The sequence below is a fragment of the Egretta garzetta genome, unplaced genomic scaffold, assembly GCF_000687185.1.
Source record: "Egretta garzetta isolate BGI_Z169 unplaced genomic scaffold, ASM68718v1 scaffold573, whole genome shotgun sequence".
In the NCBI taxonomy this organism is placed as follows: domain Eukaryota; kingdom Metazoa; phylum Chordata; class Aves; order Pelecaniformes; family Ardeidae; genus Egretta; species Egretta garzetta.
In genome coordinates this window covers 1,514,854-1,538,589 of record NW_009259180.1, presented here as the reverse complement: position 1 = coordinate 1,538,589, position 23,736 = coordinate 1,514,854, and the positions used below count along the sequence as shown (strand labels likewise).

Sequence of the window (23,736 nt, the reverse complement as noted above, 5' to 3'; positions counted from 1 at the left end):
CGTTAACAGTGTTCTCTGCCAAAGATGAGCACAGACTAAAATGTTGGTGCTTACAAGAAAGCAGGAGATGTATGTGTGTCCTGATGATACCAGTCTCCAGTTGGTATTGCTCAGTGAGTCATCTGATTGTGGAGATGACGGTAAAAAAGAAACAAAATCAAAGCATGGAAGATGGGGAGGGATTGTGGATAGTATCTAAATTGTACATGCAGCTAGTCCTACAGGTGTTCTGCTTTGGATTGTTCTGATAAGAGAATGAGTTAGCTAGGAGGACGTTCTCCTCACCGTTGTCCTACTGTGTTGCTGCGAAGTGGCTGATGTAGCCACCAAGCGTAGGAAGGATATGGTTTCACCTAGGGGAGCTGATGCTGAAGGAGGCTGTCTTTTCTTACCTGTGCAGCTGGCAAGACTTGTCAGCCTATGAAAGACTGGATATTGCAGAGTTGGTATGCTGGGGCCAGTACTCATTCTAAATTTTTTTTATTGTTTAGGGAACCAATCCTTATTTATGTGCATAAAAGGTTTGTTGGATAAAAGAGGACGAGCGTCAGACATTATGATCCTGATTGTGTATTTCACTTCGTACATATTATTCTCGTATTTCACTGCTTTTCTGAATTTAATCTTAAGCACAGTGCCCTATAAAAATTCTTACCTGATATGAAACTCTTTTACCTAACTGATACATATTCTTTTGAAAGGGAATCTTTGTGAATGTTTAAAGTTGTCCATGGACACTGATACGTTTGAGATTGGTTATGTTGAATACTTAACTGGTGAGAATAGCGTCCTGTCCTCGCAGTAGTTGTTCCCTAGCTTTGAGATTATTGGTTCACCAGAGAGCTGAGATTACAGGAGGACTGTTGTGCATTGTAACAAAGAAAAAAAAAATTATGCCATGTCATCTGTTGTCTTTTTCACTCCTTTGGAAGACGGATTAATCTCATCACATTTATTCCACTTGAGAAGATTGACAAATCACAAAACGTATGTTGTTAATGTCCGTGAAATGCATAATGTGCACTCCAAACTTGTAATACCCGAGAAAATACTCAGCACTATTTGCTACTGAGTTGGGGAATTCAGGTGAAATGTTAGATTTTAATACTTGTCTTTGGTTTGCTTTCTGTAGCTGGATTTTTTTGTGTGTATTGCTGATACACGCAATTCCAAGAAGCTGGCCAGTGAATTGGTACACTTTAAAAATCATTACTTTTTCTCCTGTGGTATCCTTTGATTTCTCCTATGTATGCTGCTGAAGTTTTTCTCCATGCCAAGATACTGCCTAGCTAGACCTGAAAGCAGAATTACTTTATTAGTAAATTCTATGTATAAATTGTGAAAGAGTAGGTTACGGCCCCAACTGAGCACTTAGCAATTTCTTCCTAGTGGATGATTTGGCTGTGTAAATGAATGTAATCAAGTCCATTTCAGCAAAATTGTGCCTCTGAGCCAGCATATTAAAATATGTTCCAATTTTTCCTGATATCTCACTTCATGTGACTGGATAAGTTTCCAAAAATGAGGGGCCAAATTTCTGATCTTCACATTAGAATCAGAGTCATGAATTGGTCTGGAATATAGATTCTGTTCTGTTTAAACTGTAGCTTTGTGCAATATTCCAGATTTGTATCCCATTCACATATACTTTATCAGAAGGGAAATACATAATCTGTCTTTTTTTAGTTTGCCTTCGATGTGCTTCATGCATTTCCTTGTGCTGCAACTGTAGAAGTATCATCTTTGCATCATTTTCCTTCTCACTTGTCTCTTTTTTTTCTCTTTTTTTCTTTTTTTTTTCCTTTCTTCCCATGTTTTCAGTCAGTAGTGAACCTGATCAGTGAGCTACAGGAGCAGATGTGTAGACTGCAGCTGGAAATTAATAGTAGAATCCAAGAAAGAAAGTCTCAAGATAGGAAACCAGACTTGACACCTAATGGTCCTCAATCTAGTCCAAGATCAGTGGTAGAGACTCTCAGCCAGAAGAATTGCTTTCAGTGTGATGTACGAGAAGTACCCCTTAGCAGAAGCCATATATTGCCTCTTGTCTGCTCTTGCAGAAACTCAATTCCGCTGACCAGAGCTATGTTGTGAATTATTGTCATTAATCTTTGTGGTTTTCATTAGCAAAGAGTGAGGTGGTCATACAAATTATCAAAAAACCCCAACCCCAGACACCCACCCCTGATTATTGGGACAAATTTGGTCACCATTGATGTCTGTCAACTAAAGCACCAGATATCTGTAAGACCCAATCACCTCTTTCGGGTTTTTTTAATTATTGTAATTTTACTTGTAGGTCTGTAGTACTGGTGTGGGGTGGGTTTTTTTGATTTGGGGGTTTGGGTTTGGGTTTGGGTTTTTTTTTTTCCCTTAGTTGAGATTTGTTGGTTTGATATACAGCATGCTAGCATGGTTTGGAGGTTTGCTAATTTTCCTCATGATAATGTCACCCCACCAGTGCATGATGGTGCACCCTAACCAGTCCTCTGAACACAGAATATTAATTCCTGAGTATCTTAAAAGCTTAACACAGGTATAAAATACAGTTTTAAGGCTATCTGAAATGTATCCTTTCTTTTTCTAATGATAATGTTACAGTGAATGAAAAAAGCCATAATAAAACCAATCTGCTCATACCTTTAAATTAGCAAATCCAATGCATTTTATTGATTCTCTGATATTAGCAGTTACTAGAAAAGCATTTTTGAGTTTACATTACAGATCCTAGTCGTATGTGGTCAAAACTATATCACATGTCAAAACAAAAGCTACTTTACTTAAACTGCTTAGATTTACTGAAGGAGGAATGATACCGGTGTGCCTGGAAAAGTCCATTTTAATATTTGCTTTTAAATTAGTTTGCTTTAGTTGCTCTTTGGTTAAAATTTGGATCTCCAGAAACTCATTTTATAAGTAATCTGCTTACAATGTGAGAGAGCTTTTCAGTGATTTTTCTCATAGGTTTATTTTACAAAAATAATTCATTTGGGTGTGATGTCTACTTTGAAAATAGTGCTATTGTTTCTGAGCTTGCCTCTGTTCAGAACTAGCTAGTGAACTATTAGACTACAGTACAAGTTGCATATTGGGGCAATAATCTGAGAGTCAAATCTGGGAGTGATTCAAAATAAACATCAATTTAATCCAAGATATGAGTATGGTTGCTTAATGTATATACTATACAGGATTCTAAATTGAGTTACACTTCTGAATTTTTCCATTCCTTCATTTTAAGATATTTGGTCTCATCAGAGCTCCATCAGGAATTTAATAGTATTGTCCCTCAGAATGAGCAATAAGATACACTTCTGTTGAGGAAAGGGAGAAGGGCCATTTAAGAGAGAACTTCATCAGAGGAAGAGATGGAGAAAGTTAAGAACCCTGGCTGGCTGCAGCTCTGTGCTGTATCAGCTCCATTTGCAAAGGGGCAAACATCAATGCTGAAAGTCACATATTTGTAGTCATATCTGACTGTGTGCATCTGGTATTAAATGCCTGTAACTTGCTAGATACTATTTAATCTGAGTTGTTTTTCTTGATAAGTAACTTAAACACCTGTTTGAGGAGAGGATTGTCACTTTAATGAAAGTTAATAATCTTTTAGCACTGCGTGGTTCAGCTCACTTTCAGGTGGCTGAAAAACAAAGCAAGACAAAAAAACCCCTAACAAAACAACAAAAAACCCGCAACTCCTCAAAATCCCCCAATAGTTTGATTGAGACTGCAGTTGTGGATTTTTTTGGCTCATTTTCACCAAGAGATGCGTGACTTCACCAGGCTCAGCTGCATTCCTTACTATGACGAAGGAATTTGCTCATAATTTCAGGTGGAGAGTGAGAAATTATTCCTTATCTCTAAATTCAAAATAATTTTTGTCATCTTAGACTAGGTCACAGTTTTTAATGTGGTGGTTTATTGTTTGTTACTGTGTGGCTCATGCATGATGTTTAATTCAAGATTATGGAAAATTAATATCTACCAGAGTAATCTTATTTTTAGCTGCTATTCTTCCTTTGCAGGGCTTGCTACAGGAACTTAAACACCTCAAAATTAAAGTGGAAGAACTGGAAAATGAAAGAAATCAGTACGAGTGGAAATTAAAAGCAACTAAAGTAAGCAGAATACTTGGCATTTACTAATGACAGACTTATTTCAGACGGAAAGGGATGTGCTCCAGTTCTCATCAACATTTGCTTTTCTTACAATTGCCTTGTGTCAGGACCTACTATAAAGTCAAGTTTTCTTCAACCATCTTTGAAATAAATATTTTGGTTTAAAGTCTTTGTAGCTTCTTTTTGTGCCTTCTGCTCCCTCCCTGCAGTTTCCAGTCTTCTACCTTTTTGTAATTCTTATTTTTAAAAAAAGGGCGGGGGAAGAGGCATTTTGATTTACAAAAGACCTGTTCTGAGGAAAGGTCTCTTTGAAGGTTTTTCTGTCTTTTGTTGTGTAATGGTGACAAGCGTCTGTGCAATACACTTTCCAGACTGAAGAGGACAGACATACAAAGTTGGTTGGGTGTTCACTTACTATGGAATTTATTTTAATAGACATTAAGCCTAAAATACACCATTAGATCATATGCTTTGACTTCATGTATATCAAAGTGCATAGCTGCCTTACCCTTCTGTTGGCCTTAAATTCTGGAAAACTGCTGGATCGTAATCTGGAGAAACCCAATATTTGAAACATTTCATCATTTTCCCCAGTAATAAATTTTTCTAGTTCACCATTGTTAAACAGTTGCACTTTATTTCTAGGTTGAATTTTTAGCCCTTTTCCACTAGATTAAAAAGCACCTTATTGTTTTTCCCTGTTGAGGTACACTTTTGTGCTGTAATCACATCTCCTTTTATTTGTGTAGCAGTGTAATCCCTGTTCATACAAATGACTGGCTTTTTTGAGTTGTGGTTGGATCTTGGAAAAACATTCCAAGTTATTAAACTGAGTTTTCTTTTTAATACTTGATAGCTTGATCCAGAAATGACAGACAGCTATTATTTGTATTACCATTTCTTTCTTTTGAGAATTCTTAGATGAATATTGAAATGTTGCTATTGTGCCTTTTTTCCTATTAAGATAATAGCTCTTGTATCCATGCAAATGTTTTCTCTGACGTGGTGGAAATGAAGAGTCTTTGGGAAAATATTTTCTCAAGCAGTGTGTGGCCAGCTGCCAAGACAGATAAAGATTATGGAAAGTGTAGGAGCAGAATGAAAATAAGTGAGGACAATCATGAAGCCTATTGAGTGAGATTTTAGAGAGAAGAAGAATAATTGTAGAGATGGCAGGAATGAGACATTAAAGGAAAAGAGGGCATTTAAAAGAGCAATGAGATCAAATAGACTGGGGAGGCAAATCCAAGTCTGGTATTAAGAGGTCTGCAGCTTTTGTCTTCCTGTGGCTCCAGCTTCTTAGATGAGAAACTGGAATACTTCCATGGCGGGATATAAAAAGCATATTAGTCACTGGGAAGTGTAGGAGCCCTTCAGAGATGCAACAAGGCAGATTCTTCTATTCCATATGGAATTGCAGGCAGTGTGGTGATCTTTTGCTGCCATCCAGCTGCTTGCTTCCTGGTAAAAATAAGATCGTGTATTAGAGTAAACTAGTTCATGGTTTTCCCTGTGTGCTTTATGTTGTTTGGTGTTTTGCATTTTTTCCTGCTTTATTTTAGCATTTTGAGAAACTGGTCGCATCAGTGATTTTGTTGTTTGTTTCCTTTTTTCTTTCTTTTTTTTTTTTTTTTTTTTTTTTTAACTGCAAGGGGGTTGGGTATGAATGACAAAATAATTTTAATTTTCTATGTGTCTAAATAATATAAGACAAACATGAAAGTTCATTGTGGTTCTGGCTTGATACATATATATGTCATTTAAAAAAGCAAACCAGCAAACAAACCAAAAAAATTTAGAACTTCCCTCTGCCTGTATTAGGGGAAAGGAAAAGGGAAAAAGCAAGGGAAAAAGAAGGAAGGGGAAGCGTAAAGGTATAGGGAAGGGGAAAGGGAAGAGGAAAAGCAGGGCAGGGCAGTGAAGGGAAGGGAAGTTCGTATTGTCAGAAAACCATTATCATAATAAATTATGGAAATTTTGTAATTATGTTATTCCTTGCCTGGGAAGACTAGCTTCGGCATTTTTTTTTAAATTATTAGAAAGGATTGTGATAAAGTTTAAGCTTTTGAGCATAAAATTACCCTTCACAATGGCAACATTCTTTTTATTTTCTTCTCTAGCTTATGTAGGTTGGTTTAGCTGAATTAATATTTTAAGACTACAGAATAACTGCCTATCAAGGTCTTTAACTGCAAGGAGGTTTGGTATGCTTTTGCTAGGGGAAACGCAGAATATTGATATATAAAGGCTTGAAGGCTGCTAAAGAAAATCTGAATGAAGCTACTGAGTTAGTAAAGTTTGCTGTTGACAGTTTTTCTCATGAATAGGAAAAAGGGATGAGAGTCACTCTATTTCAAGCTGGACAATAATGGAATTCTTTTTCCCCTGTAATGTTGAGGGCTTAATGTGTGATATTCTATCCCAATCTAGCGGCAGCACAAATTGCAGTAAGTGTAAATGAATCACTGATACCTTGTTTCATATTGTTGGTTGTTTTCCAAGCCATGCTTTGCTTCTAGCCTATTGATGTGACGAAGAATGATTTTGTCATGCTGCTGAGAAAAGGGCTCAGCATTAATAGATTTGCAGTTATATTACTAAGTAGTAACTAGGATAAAAAAATAGTATCTTTTTAAAAATGCTTTGTTATCTTTTACTGTTCTTCATGCAAAACTCAGGAGTTGCCCTATAATAGTCATTATTATATGACCACCACTGTAGCATCGAGAACTTTCCAGAGTTTTTTTACCTACAGGAATCCTTGAAAAGTAAGTCTTTCTCCTTTGAGAGCTAATTGCATTGGAAGAAGTGAGCTTCTGTAAAAGGAATAGAATAGTAACACCATGAAATATGTAAGGTGGTTACAGCGTTCATGAAATGTCCTGAGTTGGGAACAGGACATGAGTCGAAGAAAGTGTTATGCTTAGAAGTCTTCTAGTTCATGGGAAAGAATCACAGAGAATTGGTGACGATGTTATTCTGAATTTGTTGCTCTCTCTTTCAGGCTGAGATAGCCCAGCTTCAAGAGCAATTAGCTCTCAAAGATGCAGAAATAGAACGTTTACAAAGTCAGCTCTCTAGGACCTCATCACATAGTGAAGTGGCAGAAAGAGGTAAGAGGAGGGGAATTAAAATTGAAAGTCCAAACCTCTACTTTAAGTTCACTTTGGTAGCACCTTGGCTCAGTATTTCAAAGGAATACAAAGAAATATAAGAATGGACTTAAATTTATTTTGGGAGGAAAAAATGGTGAAAATGTAATTTGTCTTCTGGTAGAATAGAGGCCTTTAATGTATGAAATTCTATCCCAATCCAGAGCCAGCACAAATTGCAATAAGTATCCTAAGGGGCCTGAAACTTTTTCTACTGGAATTTTATTTATAATTTGAAAGAGTCATTGTAGCTCAGTGGGAATATATTTTTGTGTGTGTGTGTATGCCTTCAAAATTTCTTTGAAAAATCTTTGCAGTTGCCATTTTTTAAGAAAAAAAAATTGTCACAGTGGTAGCTAAGCATTACATTTAAACATCCAAACATTCAAAAATGTAGTCATTGATTCGCATCTTTTCTTTCTTCAGGACTATGCATTGTTTAGGCTCCCTGTCCTAGCAAAGGCAAATAAACCAGTTTGTTTAGCCTTTGGTCTCTCAACCACTCGTGTCACAGTTCTCTGAAATATCGACTCCTTGGAGCTTCTGTCAGTTGCTGGGTTGTGGGCAGTATGATATTAGTGACCTTTTTCTTCTATAATACTGGCACTTACCCATGCAGGAATATTTGTGTGTAGTTGACAGCAGCGCATCAGCACTAACTTCTTTTGTGGGTGTTAACTAACGCTTCCAAAGAGTGCCCTTGTTGAGATGTGACTTTTGAGGTGCTGTGCTACCTCTTTCTCAGGGCTTACCGACAATCTCCTTACAGGAATTAATACAGATGTATCTTTTCTAGAAGACTCTGTATTTTGGCTGTTGTTTATTCCAAATAAGTGACTTAACATACACCTGGTGCTGATTTCACTCAGCTACAGAGCTTGTGCATGTAGAGAACTGCATGTCTAACTGGAAAATTAGTTTGTCTAACAGCATTGTTTTGTAGAGGAACTCTTCTACTAATAGAATTTTGTATTTTCTATGATATTCCAAATAATTTATATTATTTCAAGGGAAAGATAGAGAAGATTAGGGGTATGACAATAAATCAAGAGCTCAGCAACTCTTAGCTTCCAGTAGTGTTCTCCTGATCATGCTGAGGGTGGGTGAAAGTGTCCTTGATTCCAGTGGAAGAAGAATCAAATCCTGTACAGATTCTTCAGGCTACACTTAAGGAAACCACTTAGACTATATCTAAATGGAAACAGCATGCAGCAGTAATAATTCTTCTGCAAAAATATTACCGATTTATCAGTTTTATATGTGGTCTTCTGAAATAAAGTTGGAAAATAATAACAATGTACTTGTAGTATGCTAGAATGCATATTCTAATTAAATTGCAAAATTTATCTAATATGTGCTTTTTCTACATACTTTATTTGACTCTCACCATTTACCATCGTAGAGGAAGTTTATAGGAGAAGGCTAAAAGAAAAACGTAAGCCTCGCAATTCACTTTTGGCTTTATCTCACTGTTCCTTTCACACAAATTATAACTCAAATGCATTCTGCAGGAATAATGCAATGTTTGTTTAGACTTGGCTGTCTAACTGTAATATACATGAGACATTGCTTTCATTGCTTGCAGCAAGCAGACAGCTGCTTGCCCTGTTTGGTAAGATTTCACTTCAGGGAAAAAAATCAGAGGTTCACAAATCAGATAGTTGGACTTCAAAGGGACATTGTCAAGGTTAACAGAGCCAGAACTTAACCTTTACCTCTTTTCATTTGTACACATGTAAAATCAATATAATATTTGGAAAGATGGCTTTAATTGCAAGTTTAATTGAATGCTGCCTTCTTTGGAGAGGAAGGATTTGGGATTTTTTTTTTTTTAATCAGCGCACTAAATTAAAAAAAAAGTCTGGATAAAAATGTTTCCATACTTAATGTTGTTATAAATATTGTAAGTAAAGTTTGCTTTAATGTGCTTAAAATACCTTGACAACAGTTGGGTTTGAAGTCTAATATTTATAAAGAGAAATTAGTAGGACTGTGATTTTTTTAATTTTTTTTTAATGGCTTTTTAAAAATCTTCCAATTGCTTGCCCACTGCTTGCTTGCTTGTTTTTGATTTGGCTGTGCCTGTGCATGTCTTGTGTTGCTAAGTCTTCTCTTTTGCAAAGTTCATTTACATGTTTTAAAACTAAATAATTACAAGGCGTGTATTTTCCAGAATCACTACAAGAAAAGCTAATTACAGTTTTTGCCAATAGTCTAGATATGACATTGTATGTTCAACATCTAGTTGTAAAACTTTTTTCTTTTTAAAATATGCTCGTTAGCAATATTGATTTTTTTCTTTCTTCTCTCTCACTTCATGCCTGCCACATCTGGTTTTCATAGTCTTTTTGTGAAACAAGTGGGTCTGTTTTAATGTCAAAGCATGAATGCCTTGAGTGGCAGTTGCAGCAGATAAATTCTTTCAGCAGATAAACTATTTCAGGTTCTGTCTCCATCTCATCTAGACTTTATTTAGTATAGGTTTGTACTGGAGGACTTGCTAGGAATAATGTCTAGAGAAGAAATGAAAGATTTGGTTCAGCAAAGTTGGGATGACGTGATTAACAACCTCATAAATTTTCAGAGAGTGCGTTTTAACTGACTACAACATTCCTGAATAACCTCCATCTTGTAACACTAAATTGTGTGGGAAGCAATTCTGTATTAGCTCTTGATGTAGATTTTAACTCAGTTATTCATACTGAGATGCTTTAAGAAAAGAAAAAATTACAGTTTTTCCTTGTATCAACCTAGCTTTTGTTATTTTTCATTTCCAAGTTTTGTGAATGTCCTTGAACTACTTGTCATAAAGTGGTGAATATTTTTCCCAGATGGAATATAGGTAATTTTCAATCATACTTAAAACTATTTCCTTAAGAGTGTAAAAGAAAACGCACTCTCGTCTTTTGCAAAGTAAATGTCAATGTTTCTTTTTTATTATTACCTGACTTTTAGAGTATAAAATAATATTATGTAGCCTTTTATAAGCAAAACCAGCACATTTGTGTTGTGCGATGCTTTCAATCGTTCAGCTTTTGAAAAGCTCCAAGTTAAATGTGGTTTAACCATGTGTTTGCCATGCCACAGACATGGGTTTGCTTACTCATAAGATCATAGGGAGAGCATCACAAAACATACATTGTTTACACTAAATATAGCAAGTGTATTTTCCGTGTAACATTTAAAAAATATTTCTAGATCAAGAAGTTCAACGATTGAAGATAGGAATGGAATCGTTATTGGCTGCAAATGAAGAAAAGGTGAGAAAATCCTTGCTCTATACAATAAGAATGAAATGATGGGTTTGAATCTCTGTCATGATCTGAACAATGTCCTTTCTGTAAGCGTGATATAGCCCCGGTTCTTGGATTATCCCATGAGATTGTGACAGAAGGTTGAGTTTTTAAATAGAAATTGTGGCTGACCTTGCTAACCTGGCTGTGGAACTTGGGAGGCTCATTAGATTCCAGAGGGGAGTAGAAAGCCAAACCTGTAATGAGCAGAATCTCCTGGTTTCTGCTACTGAAAAGAACACTAAGGTTTGGTCATTTCTGACAGCTCTTCATCTTCCAACCTAATCTGAAGTGCATTGATAATCCCCAGTTTCATTGTGATATTAAAAGAAAGCTGAAGTGGCCTTTGAATAGGACTCAAATTTTGCAAGAAAGGGACCAGGATTTAGAGAGACAATGGTAAAATAAAAAAAAAAAAAGAGTATTAAAGGAGAGGATGAGTGAAATTAAACTCATTTAAATGGTAACTATGGTTTTTGGCTCTTACTACCTGCATGCTGTTTGCCTGTCAATTGGACAATTCATGTGCAAGGTGTAGGCTCAGTTTTGGAGAATGTTGAATCTCCACTTTCAGATGCCATTGACTTACTACATAAATTGTTCCTTACTTTTGGATTGGGGCGGAGGGAGTTGAAGGGGACTAATTCTTGTGAAAATTGTAATTCTTGTTTTATGATAATAAACCAGGCCATGGGATTTTCCTTTATGGTGTCACACTCGTATATGATCAAATAGACAGTAATAGACATCCCCAAAAACTTCCTTTAGTAAGTGGGGAGTCTGGGTACTGTACGATGATAATTCTGGAGAACATTAATGAGACTCATAACACATCTAATTCTTTAAAAAAAAAATCAAAAAGATGAAATTCACATCTGGAAAATAAAAGATGTAGCATTATCTTTTGCTAAAATTATTCCAAGACTGTATAAGATTTTTGCATTAGAAGGGAACACGAAATATTGTTGCTTATGTCCCAATATCTGGATATACTCACTGGGAAAGGAGGGTTATTTCCTTGGAAACTATAGCATTTAAAATAGTGGACTGATGGTTGACCCACAGCTTCTTAAATGTTTAATGTAGAACTGTTACCTTCAATAATATTGCAAAATAAAGTAGTCTTCCTGAGGGAAAATAGCTCTAAATAGCTTTTGGGATAACGCTAAATATTCCTTGTGTCATTTAGGACAGGAAGCACTCAACTAAATTGCTTGTAAGTGGTGCACGTGTTTCTTTTTTAAAAAAAAGGGTACGTTAGTCTCAGTTCTTTGCTGTGAAGAAGAACCTGTTGCTTCTAGCGATAGTTGGGATAACTGGGTATCTGGTTTAGGCCTCCTTGATATACTTGCTGAGGCATGAAGGGAGGATCAGCATCCCCTACCACTCTGTAACGTGGCAAAGGCCTGGTTTCTGTGCAGTTACTCCTACAACTCAGTTGGCATCTGCTGTAACATAGCATACGTGTACTGGAGCAGACTTGAAGTATCTCTGATGCTGACCTCACTCTGCAGCGCAGCAGCTCAGTATCACCTAACCACTTCATACTTGCCAACTTCCCTGGAAGGATGGTTTGGTTTTGTTTTTTTTTCCAGTGCCCACTTCTCTGCTCCCATGGCTTTCCTGACACCTGCTCGTGAAATCTAGTTCTTTATGACTTGCTTGGGTTTGCATTCAGTGCTCCGTAGTCGCAGTCCTGGGCAAGGTTATTGTGCAGGAATAGTTTAGAACTGGGGTCAAAGAAATAGGACAAACTGTCAGAGTGCAAATTGCATGATTGTGCAGTTAAGTGACCAATAGCGAGAATTTTGTATCATTGGGGATGCAATATCATATATTGAAATGAGAGAAATGACAGATCCAATCAAATAATGATCACTACCCATTGCTGTGTTGCATCTGTGCAAAAGGAAAGTGCCCTTCCTGAATATGCAAATCAAGATGATTTCTGTGCGTAACAGGAAAGTGTTAGGTATTGGAGAAGGAGTGGAGTCGGATCATGCATCAGATGTTCACAAGACCTCATTTCTTTGGTTCTGTACAGGTTTGCCTAAGTTCAAAAAGGTGTGTTCAAAACTGGTGTAAGTGTAGCTGTCAGAATGCAAAACATATCCTATAATAGAGGATTAATTAAAGAACATGACTAAACTGTACAAAACGTAAACGTGATTTGCTTTACAATTACAGGTACAATGCTAGCAAAAACCCAAACACTGCCCACTTCATGCAACTGAGGTTGAACCCCAGAATATTCCCTCAACTCGTAACTAATTTACTAGTGATGTCAAATTCCTTTGGCTTCCTTATATCCATGATCTCACACTGTCCAGCAACTACTATGTATGATGGCAAATAAAAGCCAAGAAATACTCTTTGCAAGGCATGTGAGAGACCTGATCCTGCTTTCTGGAAATGCAGGCCAAAATCACAGAAATTAATGTGTAATATGGTGTTTCTGCAGGTTAAACATCAGATTTTAAATACGGTTTTATTTCATGCTTTTCACAGGACCGCCGAATACAGGAGTTGACGCTGTTGCTCAGCCAGTACAGGAGGCTCAAAGAGATAATGACCGCAGCTCACGGTAAAACATCTTGTCAATAATTTCCTGATATCAGGTCTTTTAAAAACTGCATGCACTACAACTGCTATTTGTTGTCCTTCTAATTATTTGTGTATAGTAATAGTTATTTCATTATGCATGTATTTGTATCGCGTTGGAGTGCTATGAGAGCAAGCATACACTCTTTCAGATAGAGAACCAGTTATGTCTTGTGCAGGCTTGTGTGTTACTGCCTATAGCTGGCATTGTTTCCTGTGCTGTAGTCAGTACAACAAAATAGGGCCAAAACTGTCTGGAGATTTAGTTACACCATCACTGTTCAGCAAGACATCTGTGACTGAATCTTATGCTGAACTCCGTAATAGTCATAACCTAAAATTTGCTCTGCATCAGTTAATAGTAAATCCCTCCTTGGAGCCTCATTTTGGTGCTGTATGTTGTTTGACATGGTGTCATTAAGGCTTCTGATTGATAAGGAAGGATGACTGATGAGATTGAGCTCGTCAGTTGGGTCTTGACACACTGCAGTTTACTTCCTCATGTGCCAAGGCAATCTGAAGTAAGCAACTATTCTCCTTAAAACTCTTCACTATATGTAATGCAGTGGGGGGGGCTTTGGTTGCAGAACTCCTACATCCATGCAGCAATGGCTGGGTGGACAGCTGGGGCCATGGTTTTATCGGCTGCTTCATGCAGTCCTGTCCCTCCTCGCTGGTGGGACTCCTGTTTCCACACGCAGGCCCATGGCACACATCCCTCACAGCCAAAGCTTTGTACTTCCTTTTTCACGGCTGCTGGTTGCCATCCTCTCAGGTGTACATGGGTTGTGGAGGCCAGACCAAAAGGAATTAAAGCAAAAAGGCTGAAAAGGAGGGAGCAAACAGAAGGACACTCATGCAGACGTAGGATTTGTCGACACAGGGGCAATTAGGAAAGTTTATTCAAAGTAGCTACAGGCATGAGTTCACAGTATTCTTATTGAGTTGCTCTATAGCCCTCTACATGCATCAGATGAAGGCTGAAGGGGACTTTAGAGACTGAAGTATTAGACAGTCTGATATGGTCCTAAACATGTTTGGGTTTGGGTTTTTTGGCCTGTTTGTCTCCTTTTCTACTTCTACTCTTCAATGTTCACAGGCTCTTCTGTCTCTGGTGGCAATGCAGAGGAACTTGAGACAACTTTAAGGAAGTGGAATCTTTTGAATAATCTTCAGGGAGAATTATTTAAACCAGAGGTACTTAATAAAGATGTTTTAGAAGCAAGTTCTGCTGTATATGTGATCTGTTTGTATTGGTTTCTCTGCAGCACCTAAGGTAATGTAGATGAGGGTTTGGCCCTGGCTGAATTTTTGTTGGTTTGTTATGGGTACTATAAATTCAGAATCGGGCACTGGAGTTACAGGCTTGAAACTCTTGTATTTTACATAGGCCTCTTCAGGAGAATTGCCACCAGCTATGCTCTCTCCGGTGCCGCACAAAGCTATGGAAATCAGGCAAGACCTTTGTTTCTTGTTTTCTGGGTGGATTGTCCTAAGTCTGTATTTAATCTGTTTAACTGCTGGCATCTTGTCCTGCCTGCTCTTGGCTTTGCAAGAACTTTTGGGTAGTTGTGAAAGTGGTGTTTGCAATACATAATTGTATAAGGTTTGAATTACAGGAATAAATTGGCACTTTTATATATCTGAAGATATATGTATTGTAGTACTTAAATCAGTATATTTTATTCTGATTTAAAGTGGAAGCATTCCAGTATCTTCGACTAATTTAACCTCTTCCCAAGAAGAATCTTTGGAAACCATAAATAGGTAAGAACAAGTAACTTTAATTGAAATATAAAACATGTAGCCAGAATTTTTTTTATAATTCTGCCTTTTTCCATTTTAAAAATATTTTTAAAAGCCTTTAGCGTTGCAGACTGTTCACAGAGAGTTATTACTGTCTGCTTTTGCTTATTGAGAGCTTCTAAAAGCTATCTATAGATATAAGATTTAAAACTGCACGTTGTGCCTTGTTACCTTTCATTGTTGATCAAAGGATGTCTTGTTGCTGTTTCTGACTTTATCTATCGCAGTTCCCAATACTACCAGATTTAGGCTAAAAATATAACAGAAGAAATTAATCTCCTAATTCTGAATTGTGTGTTATATGCAGACGTTATGTGATATGTGCAGCTGTCATATGAGACAGTTGCGGCACATGCAAACATGCTGGGTTGTATTAACTGTTGTTTTTCTGCTTGTCATTATTTTTAGGATTCCACAGAAAAAAAAGTCCAGCAGTTTAGAAGACTTGCAGAGTGAATCCCTAGAAAAGGTTGGTCTATTTTAATCACAATTTCTGGTGTTTAATATCACGAGTAAAAGATAAAGGTCAAGTATAACTATTCTTTTTGTTTCACATACAGTAACCCTTAACCACTGCTAACATTGTATGTAAGAAAAAAGCCCTCATGATAAAACAGTTCAGGTTCTTTTTTTACCCCACTGCCAAGCTTGGAATCAACAAAGTAGCTGACACACCCATACGTACAGATCCTCAAATTCAGCTTTTCAGCTGAAAGAAAAGAAAAATATTTGAGAAATACAACAAATAATGTTAATTGAGGATCCATTTTATTAAACTGCAGTATTATTTTGTTTATAGGTAAGTGGTTTTAAATTAATTTTGGCTTCCAAATCACTAAAAATGTTAAGGCAACAAATCCTGAAAGTAATTAAATATTGGGACTGGGTATTTCCACATAGGATTCCTTTTTGAGTGTTTGCATGTAAAGATGAGTGTCACTCCCTAAGTTAGACTCCTGATGTAAATGGCATTCCTGAAGATGGTAGCAATGCTGCCTTGGTTAAAACAGCAGAAGCATCATTAGTAATTTGGAGGCCTAATCCCATTCCAGAATAAAGACTTTCCAATTTACAAAGTCTCATTATGTTACGGTTTTGTCGTTACGTACACTGAGATTTTTCTGCACTTGTAATTATGTTCTGTGAGATTGTTATTGACACTTTCTGTACTCAAATTTGGCTTAATACTAGATTACCCACACCCAGTGATCCTATTTAAAATGGATACGATAGTAGGATTGTTCCAGTTCTTCAAATTTTCTTTAATTTTTCTTAAATCTCTGAAGATGACAGTGATCAGATAGAATGTTTGAAATTTGTGTTGCACTTACTTGATTGTGGTCGTACACGTGATAAATCAGTTCAGAACTAACATTTCATTCCATGTGGAATTTATGAAGGTCTGTTTTCTTTTCATAATGTTCAAATTATTTTCCTGTCTTAAATTCAAAAACTTAATTTGCCTCTGTGATATGATGTGATGAGGCTGTGCCTACACATCCAGGCTGTAAATCTGCTCTATCTGTTAAATCAGAGTCCACAGAGGAACAAGAAACTACCAAGGATATGAGAGAATTGTAGCAAGCCCACCCCATGTTCATCAGGGCATTTAAATTGTTTGCCCTAATTTAGGCATGAGGCTTAGTGAAATAAATGAGATCTCCCCGTGCGTCTGAGTGAGCGGCCAAATGCCAATTCGTTACAACCAAAACCAAGGCTGACAAAACTTTTTTTACTGACTCAGCATGACAAGACTTTGCTTCTTGCACAAAGTCCAAGAGAACCTGTGCTAGCAGCACTGCTTACTGGAGCTATTCTGCTTTGCGCAAATCTCAAATTCCAGTTAGGTCCAGCAATAATAAAATAAAATAAAACACATTGGTGTCTCTGGCCCAGCCATGCCAGTGATTCTTATCGCTTTGTTTCTATCACGGCTCTTTATGGTTTCAGCTGGATACACACAGTCTTGTGTGTGTTCTTTTTTTATGTGTGTCATTTCCGTATTGCTTTAACTGTTACACAACTGTTATGTTCCCAACTTAAAGTCAGTCTAAAGGGACCACCCAGAAGCCTGAAAATAGAAAAATTCCTTTGATCACAACAGAACCTGAACAGGGCCCGAATTGTGTAGCATGGTTTGAACAAACCCATTTAGTATTAAATATTTAATGGAAATGAAATGAAAAGATAACAGACCTTGTAATACATTGTCAAGGCATTAAGTAGCATCACTACAGTAACAAGACTACAACTGATTTTCTGTGTATGTATGTTAATACTAACATTTGTCTGTTGCTTTTTTCCATAAAACTTTGAAATTGCCCTCCCTGCAACTCCGTAGCATGTAGACGGAAAACCGGTACAGCCTGTTGTAGAACAAGAGGTACATTAACTGTAAATTCTCATTAACATTTCTCTGTTGTGGTGTGCTGGGATGGTATGGCTGTGTTTTCATTATTTATTCATTTTCTTTTTAAAACATTTGCATAGTTCAGATACTGACAAACTCTGGGAATGGGGTGACGATTTGAGAGGGGAAATCTTTTTTTTATCTGAAAGCTTTTATGTGAGCTTAGAAGCTGAGGTCAGCCAATTTCAAAGAATACAGTGCTGATTTAATAAGCAATTTTCTACTCGTAGATTTTTTTGGTACAAGTCAGGACGTGCTCCTGCAGTTGCCAAAACGGGAGCAGGGGGTGAGAATTGAGGAATCTGGACTGCAGTTACAGTATCACAAAGACCCCTCTAGGACTTGACGTAAGAGTAGATAAACCAGTGGTTCTCTCGTTAACTACTTCAGGCATCATCCTGCTACAGACAATGTTTTCAATGTTTTAATAACAACTCTGTTAGAATGGGGTTACTAAACAGGAGAACTTCCTTTCTGATGGGGAAACATTCACTGATACGAGCTTATTCCAAAACACCCACTGAATGTACACCGCTCCCACTAATGTCAGCTGGAGCTGCACGTTCATTGCCTCTCTGGAGAAGCTTCTCTAGCCCTAGACCTTTGACAGCTGTGGGATGTACATTTTTGTCCAGAGCGACGGTTCCTTCATCTTTTCATTTGCATTTAGTATTGAAGTCTCAACGTGCCACTTCCAAAACGGTAGCCAAGTACCTCTGTGAAACACATTGGCTGGAAAAGTATCTTGTTAGGCTCAAAACAGATTTATGTGCAAGCTATAATCTACCCTTGTACAGGGAGCAAGATTTTCCTGAGTAGTCGATCACTGAGAAACTGAATGCAAGGAAAATTAAGAGCTATTCTATTTTTAGCAAACCCTACATTCCAGTTCCCTTTCGGTACAACACACGGAGACTTTGAGGACCCCCTCTGTGAGCCATGTCGCTGTTGGAAGGGAGCTCGCTGACGCTAGTGACGTTGCACGCATGTACCACAGCCCCGGGCAGGCGCGCGTCGAGCTCTGTTTTAGCCTGCCTAGGCAGAAATTGCAGTCAGCAGCCATTCACACTAGCCCCAAAATACAGCTCAGTCTATGCTTTTTTTTTTTCCCACCCCAGCATATATCAAAAGTACACCCTGTGCTTTGGTTCTAGAATAGAATTGGCAGTTACATATTTAGCTATATATTTGGCAACTATATATTTAGCTATAATTTTTCTTAAAAACCTCAGATTTGTAATCTGTGCAAAGATATCTTAATTCTTACAAAAGTGAAATTTCTGTAGCCTAACTTCCTTGTTGATTCTTTTCCTGTTATTAATGGTGGTGGGCAAATATGTTTGACCAAATTTGAGTTATACAAATACTTTTGGCTTAAATTCCAGCAAGACAAAATTGTGAGGCAGAAGCATAGACAGTCGGTGAAATATAGGGGGGGGAAATTGACAGAGCAAAGAATGGGCTGAGACGTAACTAAATGCATTTCTGGTACTATCAAAGTTGGCCTTGGAAGGACCCAATTATTATAGGATGCCAGGGCCCTAGAGGAAAGGGAGACAGCTAGAAAAATTCTGCTGATAAAAACAGGTAATATTCAACCTATATTCTAGTGTAATACAGGGTCTGGCTGAAGTGGAAGGGGCAGATGAGGAAAGAGAAGGCTGCGTCTTAGCTAGAAAACTTTGTCAGCTGACTATTGGACTTAAATTGAATCATCTGTAAGAAGGAACACGGAGGGGGTGGTGTCATTTTGAACCGTGAACTTCAAAGACTGTTTCTCAACTTTCAAAATACTGCGTACTGGATTGCAAGCGCTATGAGTGATTTGATTTTTTTAATTTATTTATTTTGGTTTTTCCCTCTTAAAAAAAACAGAGTAAGCCAGCTGTGAAAGGCAGCAAGTACCAAACCTTGCCAGGAAAGCTGCCTCGAGCCTTGCAGAATGGAGAGCAGGGAACGTACAATTTGCAGGACGGGTGTGGCGTGAATGACGAGGACAACGGCATCCTGGGCCTAAGTACGTACCCACGCCTCGTGGAGAGGGTTGTGCAGGAGGGGTAAAAGCAAACTGTTTGAGGGCTGGGGACATAACCTGGTATATACTCTGCCCTGCCAGTGCTCACATGAGTCAGTTAGGGAAAGTTCTACTTTTTTTTTAAGAACATACCAAAAATATTTCACTTTAGCTCACTGGAGAGTAAAGGATGGTTTTCAGTTAGAGTGTTCTCTTCTGTTGCACTTGATGATATAATTTGCTGACATCATTGATAGCGTAAGTAATGAAGAGACACCCTTTTGAAGATTGCGGGGAGAGCATTCTGAAAGTCAACAAATCTGTAAATAAAAATTGGAACTTTTAGAGATGCAGACATATTGACAGTATGACTAAGCAGTATTTTTCTAGACACACTTCCAATGCTGAGCTTGCTGATCTGGTCCCTTAAACAAGCAGGCAAACAAAAATGCACAGCCAAGTACACCAATACTTTTAAAAAGTGTACGCTGGATTGGTGTATTAAAACAAACCAACCCATCCCTCGCCATCCCGTTGCATTTTAGCGTGTGAAACTTCACAATACAACTAGCACAAATGTGCGCGTTTCAGGCAAAAATCCCAGGATCAGCGCTATCGCAAGTGGAAAACCAACTTGCTAGGTGCAGGAACACATCCATGGATTTTGAAGATACGAGTATATTGTTATTCCACAGCCATAATCCCATGTGGAAGCCTATATTAATTTCTCTTCAGTGACACCTCAAGCATAGATTTATTGACAGAAAGTGTCGTGTGAGGCACAGAACCAGGTATCTGCCAAGGGCTGCGGAGCTTGGGAGCTCAGGCACAAGAGTATCCCTTGCGATTTTTGAAGTGTTCCAAAGCTTTAAAAGTTCTGGTGGTTTGTTTGTTAGTTTGTTGGGCTTTTTTGATTGTAAGGCCTTATGGTCCTAAAAGGTGGTAGGGTCCTCTAGTTTCAAGATTTCAATAGGTTGTGGGTTGTTTAGGGGTTTTTTTAAAGAGTTTTTTCTGTGATTGCTACATTGAAGGCAATGCATGAGCCATGTTATTGTGTCTTTAACTGCAGGATTATCCATGGATGGGTGATCTTGTAAAGGAAAAGGTTTTTTTTCTAGAAACAAACAATGACTCCTTAAATACACTGAATTAACAGAATTGCTTATGCAGGTTGGTTTGTTTCTTGCATGTGCAGTAAACTCATTACACCTCCAATTCTGTAGTTCAGAGGAATTTGATGTAACCTTAGACATTGCTTCATTTCAGATGTTCTGCATGGAGCTCTGTAGTTAAAATTGTCTAAGAGTAGTTTAAAAAAAAAACCAAACCAAAACAGAACAAAAAAACCCAAACCACAACAAATGGTCATCCCTGTCTATTTACGATGACCTGTATGGAATTCTTGGGGCTTGTGCACACCAATGCATATTCACTTTCATGTCAAGCATAATTGCTGCTTTTCTTTTTTGTTTCTGCTTTTAATGCTTAGCTTACTTCTTTGCTCTTCTGTAACTTTATTTTGCTGGTGTTTTATATCTTCTTTGCTTCTTCATCTGGCTTTCTGCTTCTTGGGATGACTGAAGATCGCATCAGGAGTGTCAGTGCGCCAGTGCTAGGTACTGTATCCAAACATGATGCAACTTTAACATGAATTTTGCTGCTGACTTTTTTCCTTTCCTTTTCCCCTCCCTTTCCTCTTTCTCTATGAAATACTAATACCAAAGGGGCCATCCCAATTGAATTCCTTGCGTGCAGTGCGGAAATGAAGTAACAGCTTCTGCTGTATGGCAGTCAGATGGGATTTTTTAAGATACTTATTCCTTGTTTCATTCTGTTTTCACTGAAGTCAACAGAAAAATTCCCACTGATCATGAGGGAGGAGTTTTGGTATTAAGAATGGGCAAGGCAAGAGGCTGAAGAGTCTGCTTCAGCCTGAAGACCTTGAATGATTAAAATAATGTCTTTAAATACAAATGACTGAAATAACAACACTATTTTATCCATTGTTTTATTATTTTCTTTTTTTTGTATCAAGTGTAGAGCTGCAATTTTTTTCACCTTCTGAGCATGTTTTTTTTTAATACAAGAACAATTTTATAGATATCTTTACTTTTTTATTATGTTCTGCATTTAAACATTAGTCTCCCAGATAACAACTTTGTATAACGTGATTACATTACTGTTCTTACTCCAGGAGAAACAGAGAACGTGGATGGTACGGTAGTGTCAGATGACCTTTCACCTCTTTCTTCGGGAACGGATTCAGGTCCACAATCTCCGTTGTCTCCAGAAAACAGGAAGAGTCCAAAAGGGATCAAGAAAATCTGGGGAAAGTAAGATCATATTTAGTTTTTAGTTTCCTGTCAAAGCATTTGAGTTGAGAATGAATCCACTTTTCAGCAAAAGCCGCACTATCTACAGCACGAACAAAGTAAAATCCAGGGAAAGGAGGCAGAGCAGCCGTGCGGCTGTACGGGCGCCTGTCTACGTACACACAGGTGCAGAAAAACGGATGGTAGTGTTCACAGCGTCATGTTGTTGGAAGAAATATGTTCTGCTGTCATATTATAATGCTAATAATTAGAATGCCAAGAGTTTCACTAGCTCTGAGGAATTAAATGACAGCAAGTTGCTCATTTCAGAAGCCATCAGGTAAAAAATGAGAGAAAATAGAAGAAACAGGAAGCAGGGGGCTGAGTTTTACTGTGCTTGCTTTATCTGCTTCAGGACAGCAGACCCTTGGAGCCTGGCCTCCAGCATGGGTTAGTGCCCCGGCTGACAGGCCACGCCTGCTCTGCAGAGCTGCTTTCTTTCCTCAGAGTTAGGTCCAGACAGTGTTTGCCTGGAACCTCTTCAGCTGCCACTCAAATTGGATGTTTGCGGTTTACAGGAAGATTAGTACAGCTTCCAGTTGTCTTTAGTTTCCATATGAAACGAATGTTCTCTGTTGCAAGCTAACAGTACGATCTTGGCACTCTTGTCTTGAAAGAATAAGAAGAACTCAGTCGGGTAACTTCCCTGCAGACGATCTGGGTTTGGCAGAGTTCCGAAGAGGTGGTCTCCGTGCAACAGCTGGACCTCGGTTATCCAGATCAAAGGAAACGAAAGGCCAGAAAAGGTAAATGGTTCCTCCTTTACCTTGCACAGTGTATTACGCGGTATTGTTAAATGTGCAGAACAGCCAAACCCTCTGCTTGTGAAATGCATTTTTCCCAACATACTTCATTATACGTGGAATCCCACAACAACTGGTAGGAAATTCCACAATTCTCTGATAGGAAACGTAGCTCGCCTGTCTGCAGTCCTTCAGCTGCAGGTTGCAGCACTAGCTGTTTGTTGGAGTGTCAAAAAACTTCACCTTGTTAAAGAACAAGAAATCTTACAATCTCCTGTGGGAGTATCTGCAAAATGATGAGGATTCAGCAATTCCCTTTTTCCTCTTTTCAAACAGCAAATGGGAAATACTCATTCTCTGTTCCTGAGTGGAGGCTGGGCAGTCGAATTACCTGGATGCTAGCACAATGGTGTATGCTGCAAGAAGGGCTGCTGGCTTTTATTCTTGCACAGAACAAAGCCCGCTAAAGCATAGGCTGTAATGCTGCCTCTGGCACATGACGAGCTTTCTGATAATACCCGTAATTCTTTCCTTTAAGAGTTTCAAACATTTCTTGTACTTCTCAGTGACTACAACGCTCCATTTGCTCAGTGGAGCACTGAAAGAATCTGTAACTGGCTTGAGGACTTTGGTCTCGGTCAGTACGTCATTTTTGCACGGCAGTGGGTGACTTCGGGCCATACGCTGTTAACTGCAACACCTCAGGACATGGAAAAGGTAATCATCTCTAGCTCATTTCTCTCAAGCAACCGTACGTGCTGATTCTGTACAGCCAGGCCCCTTCAAACAATGGGCAGCTCTGCTTTTCTGAAATATGCAGTACCCATTTTTGTAGATACCCAATAAGAGGAAAAGAGCCAGAGGCAAGGCAAACTGTTTGTTAACGGTTATTGTTGCAGGAAATGGGAATAAAGCATCCACTGCACAGGAAGAAATTGGTTTTGGCCATTAAATCAATAAATGCAAAACAAGATGAGAAGTCTGCACAACTCGATCATATCTGGGTGACACGTGAGTGTTGGAACTATTGTGGGATTGTTTGGAAAGGAATTTCCCCCACCTATAGATGGGCTGCTTGAGTAATTGTTTAAGCAGTTACCAAGCATATTTTAAGAGCACTAAGTCTCAGTTTAGTAAGATTTTCCATAGAATGAGGGTTTTTATGTTGTTCTTGACATCCAAATATACAGCTGTGCGGTATGATCTTCCAAGGAGAACTCTGTAATTCGG

At 38.2% G+C, this 23,736-nt stretch overlaps 1 protein-coding gene across 1 annotated transcript in view; it reads left to right on the top strand.

Annotated features, from left to right (window-relative positions):
* Nucleotides 1–23,736, top strand: part of PPFIBP2 (PPFIA binding protein 2) — an 82,872-nt gene that overhangs the window by 52,917 nt on the left and 6,219 nt on the right. The window contains exons 6-22 of the mRNA XM_035891251.1: nucleotides 1,822–2,004; nucleotides 4,023–4,115; nucleotides 7,120–7,228; nucleotides 8,670–8,702; nucleotides 10,466–10,527; nucleotides 13,069–13,144; nucleotides 14,261–14,358; nucleotides 14,552–14,616; nucleotides 14,860–14,928; nucleotides 15,376–15,436; nucleotides 17,309–17,350; nucleotides 19,253–19,394; nucleotides 20,975–21,007; nucleotides 21,586–21,724; nucleotides 22,381–22,509; nucleotides 23,073–23,223; nucleotides 23,406–23,517. Coding sequence (XP_035747144.1) covers nucleotides 1,822–2,004; nucleotides 4,023–4,115; nucleotides 7,120–7,228; nucleotides 8,670–8,702; nucleotides 10,466–10,527; nucleotides 13,069–13,144; nucleotides 14,261–14,358; nucleotides 14,552–14,616; nucleotides 14,860–14,928; nucleotides 15,376–15,436; nucleotides 17,309–17,350; nucleotides 19,253–19,394; nucleotides 20,975–21,007; nucleotides 21,586–21,724; nucleotides 22,381–22,509; nucleotides 23,073–23,223; nucleotides 23,406–23,517 — 1,597 coding nt within the window. The remainder of the gene's footprint in view (nucleotides 1–1,821; nucleotides 2,005–4,022; nucleotides 4,116–7,119; nucleotides 7,229–8,669; nucleotides 8,703–10,465; nucleotides 10,528–13,068; nucleotides 13,145–14,260; nucleotides 14,359–14,551; nucleotides 14,617–14,859; nucleotides 14,929–15,375; nucleotides 15,437–17,308; nucleotides 17,351–19,252; nucleotides 19,395–20,974; nucleotides 21,008–21,585; nucleotides 21,725–22,380; nucleotides 22,510–23,072; nucleotides 23,224–23,405; nucleotides 23,518–23,736) is intronic.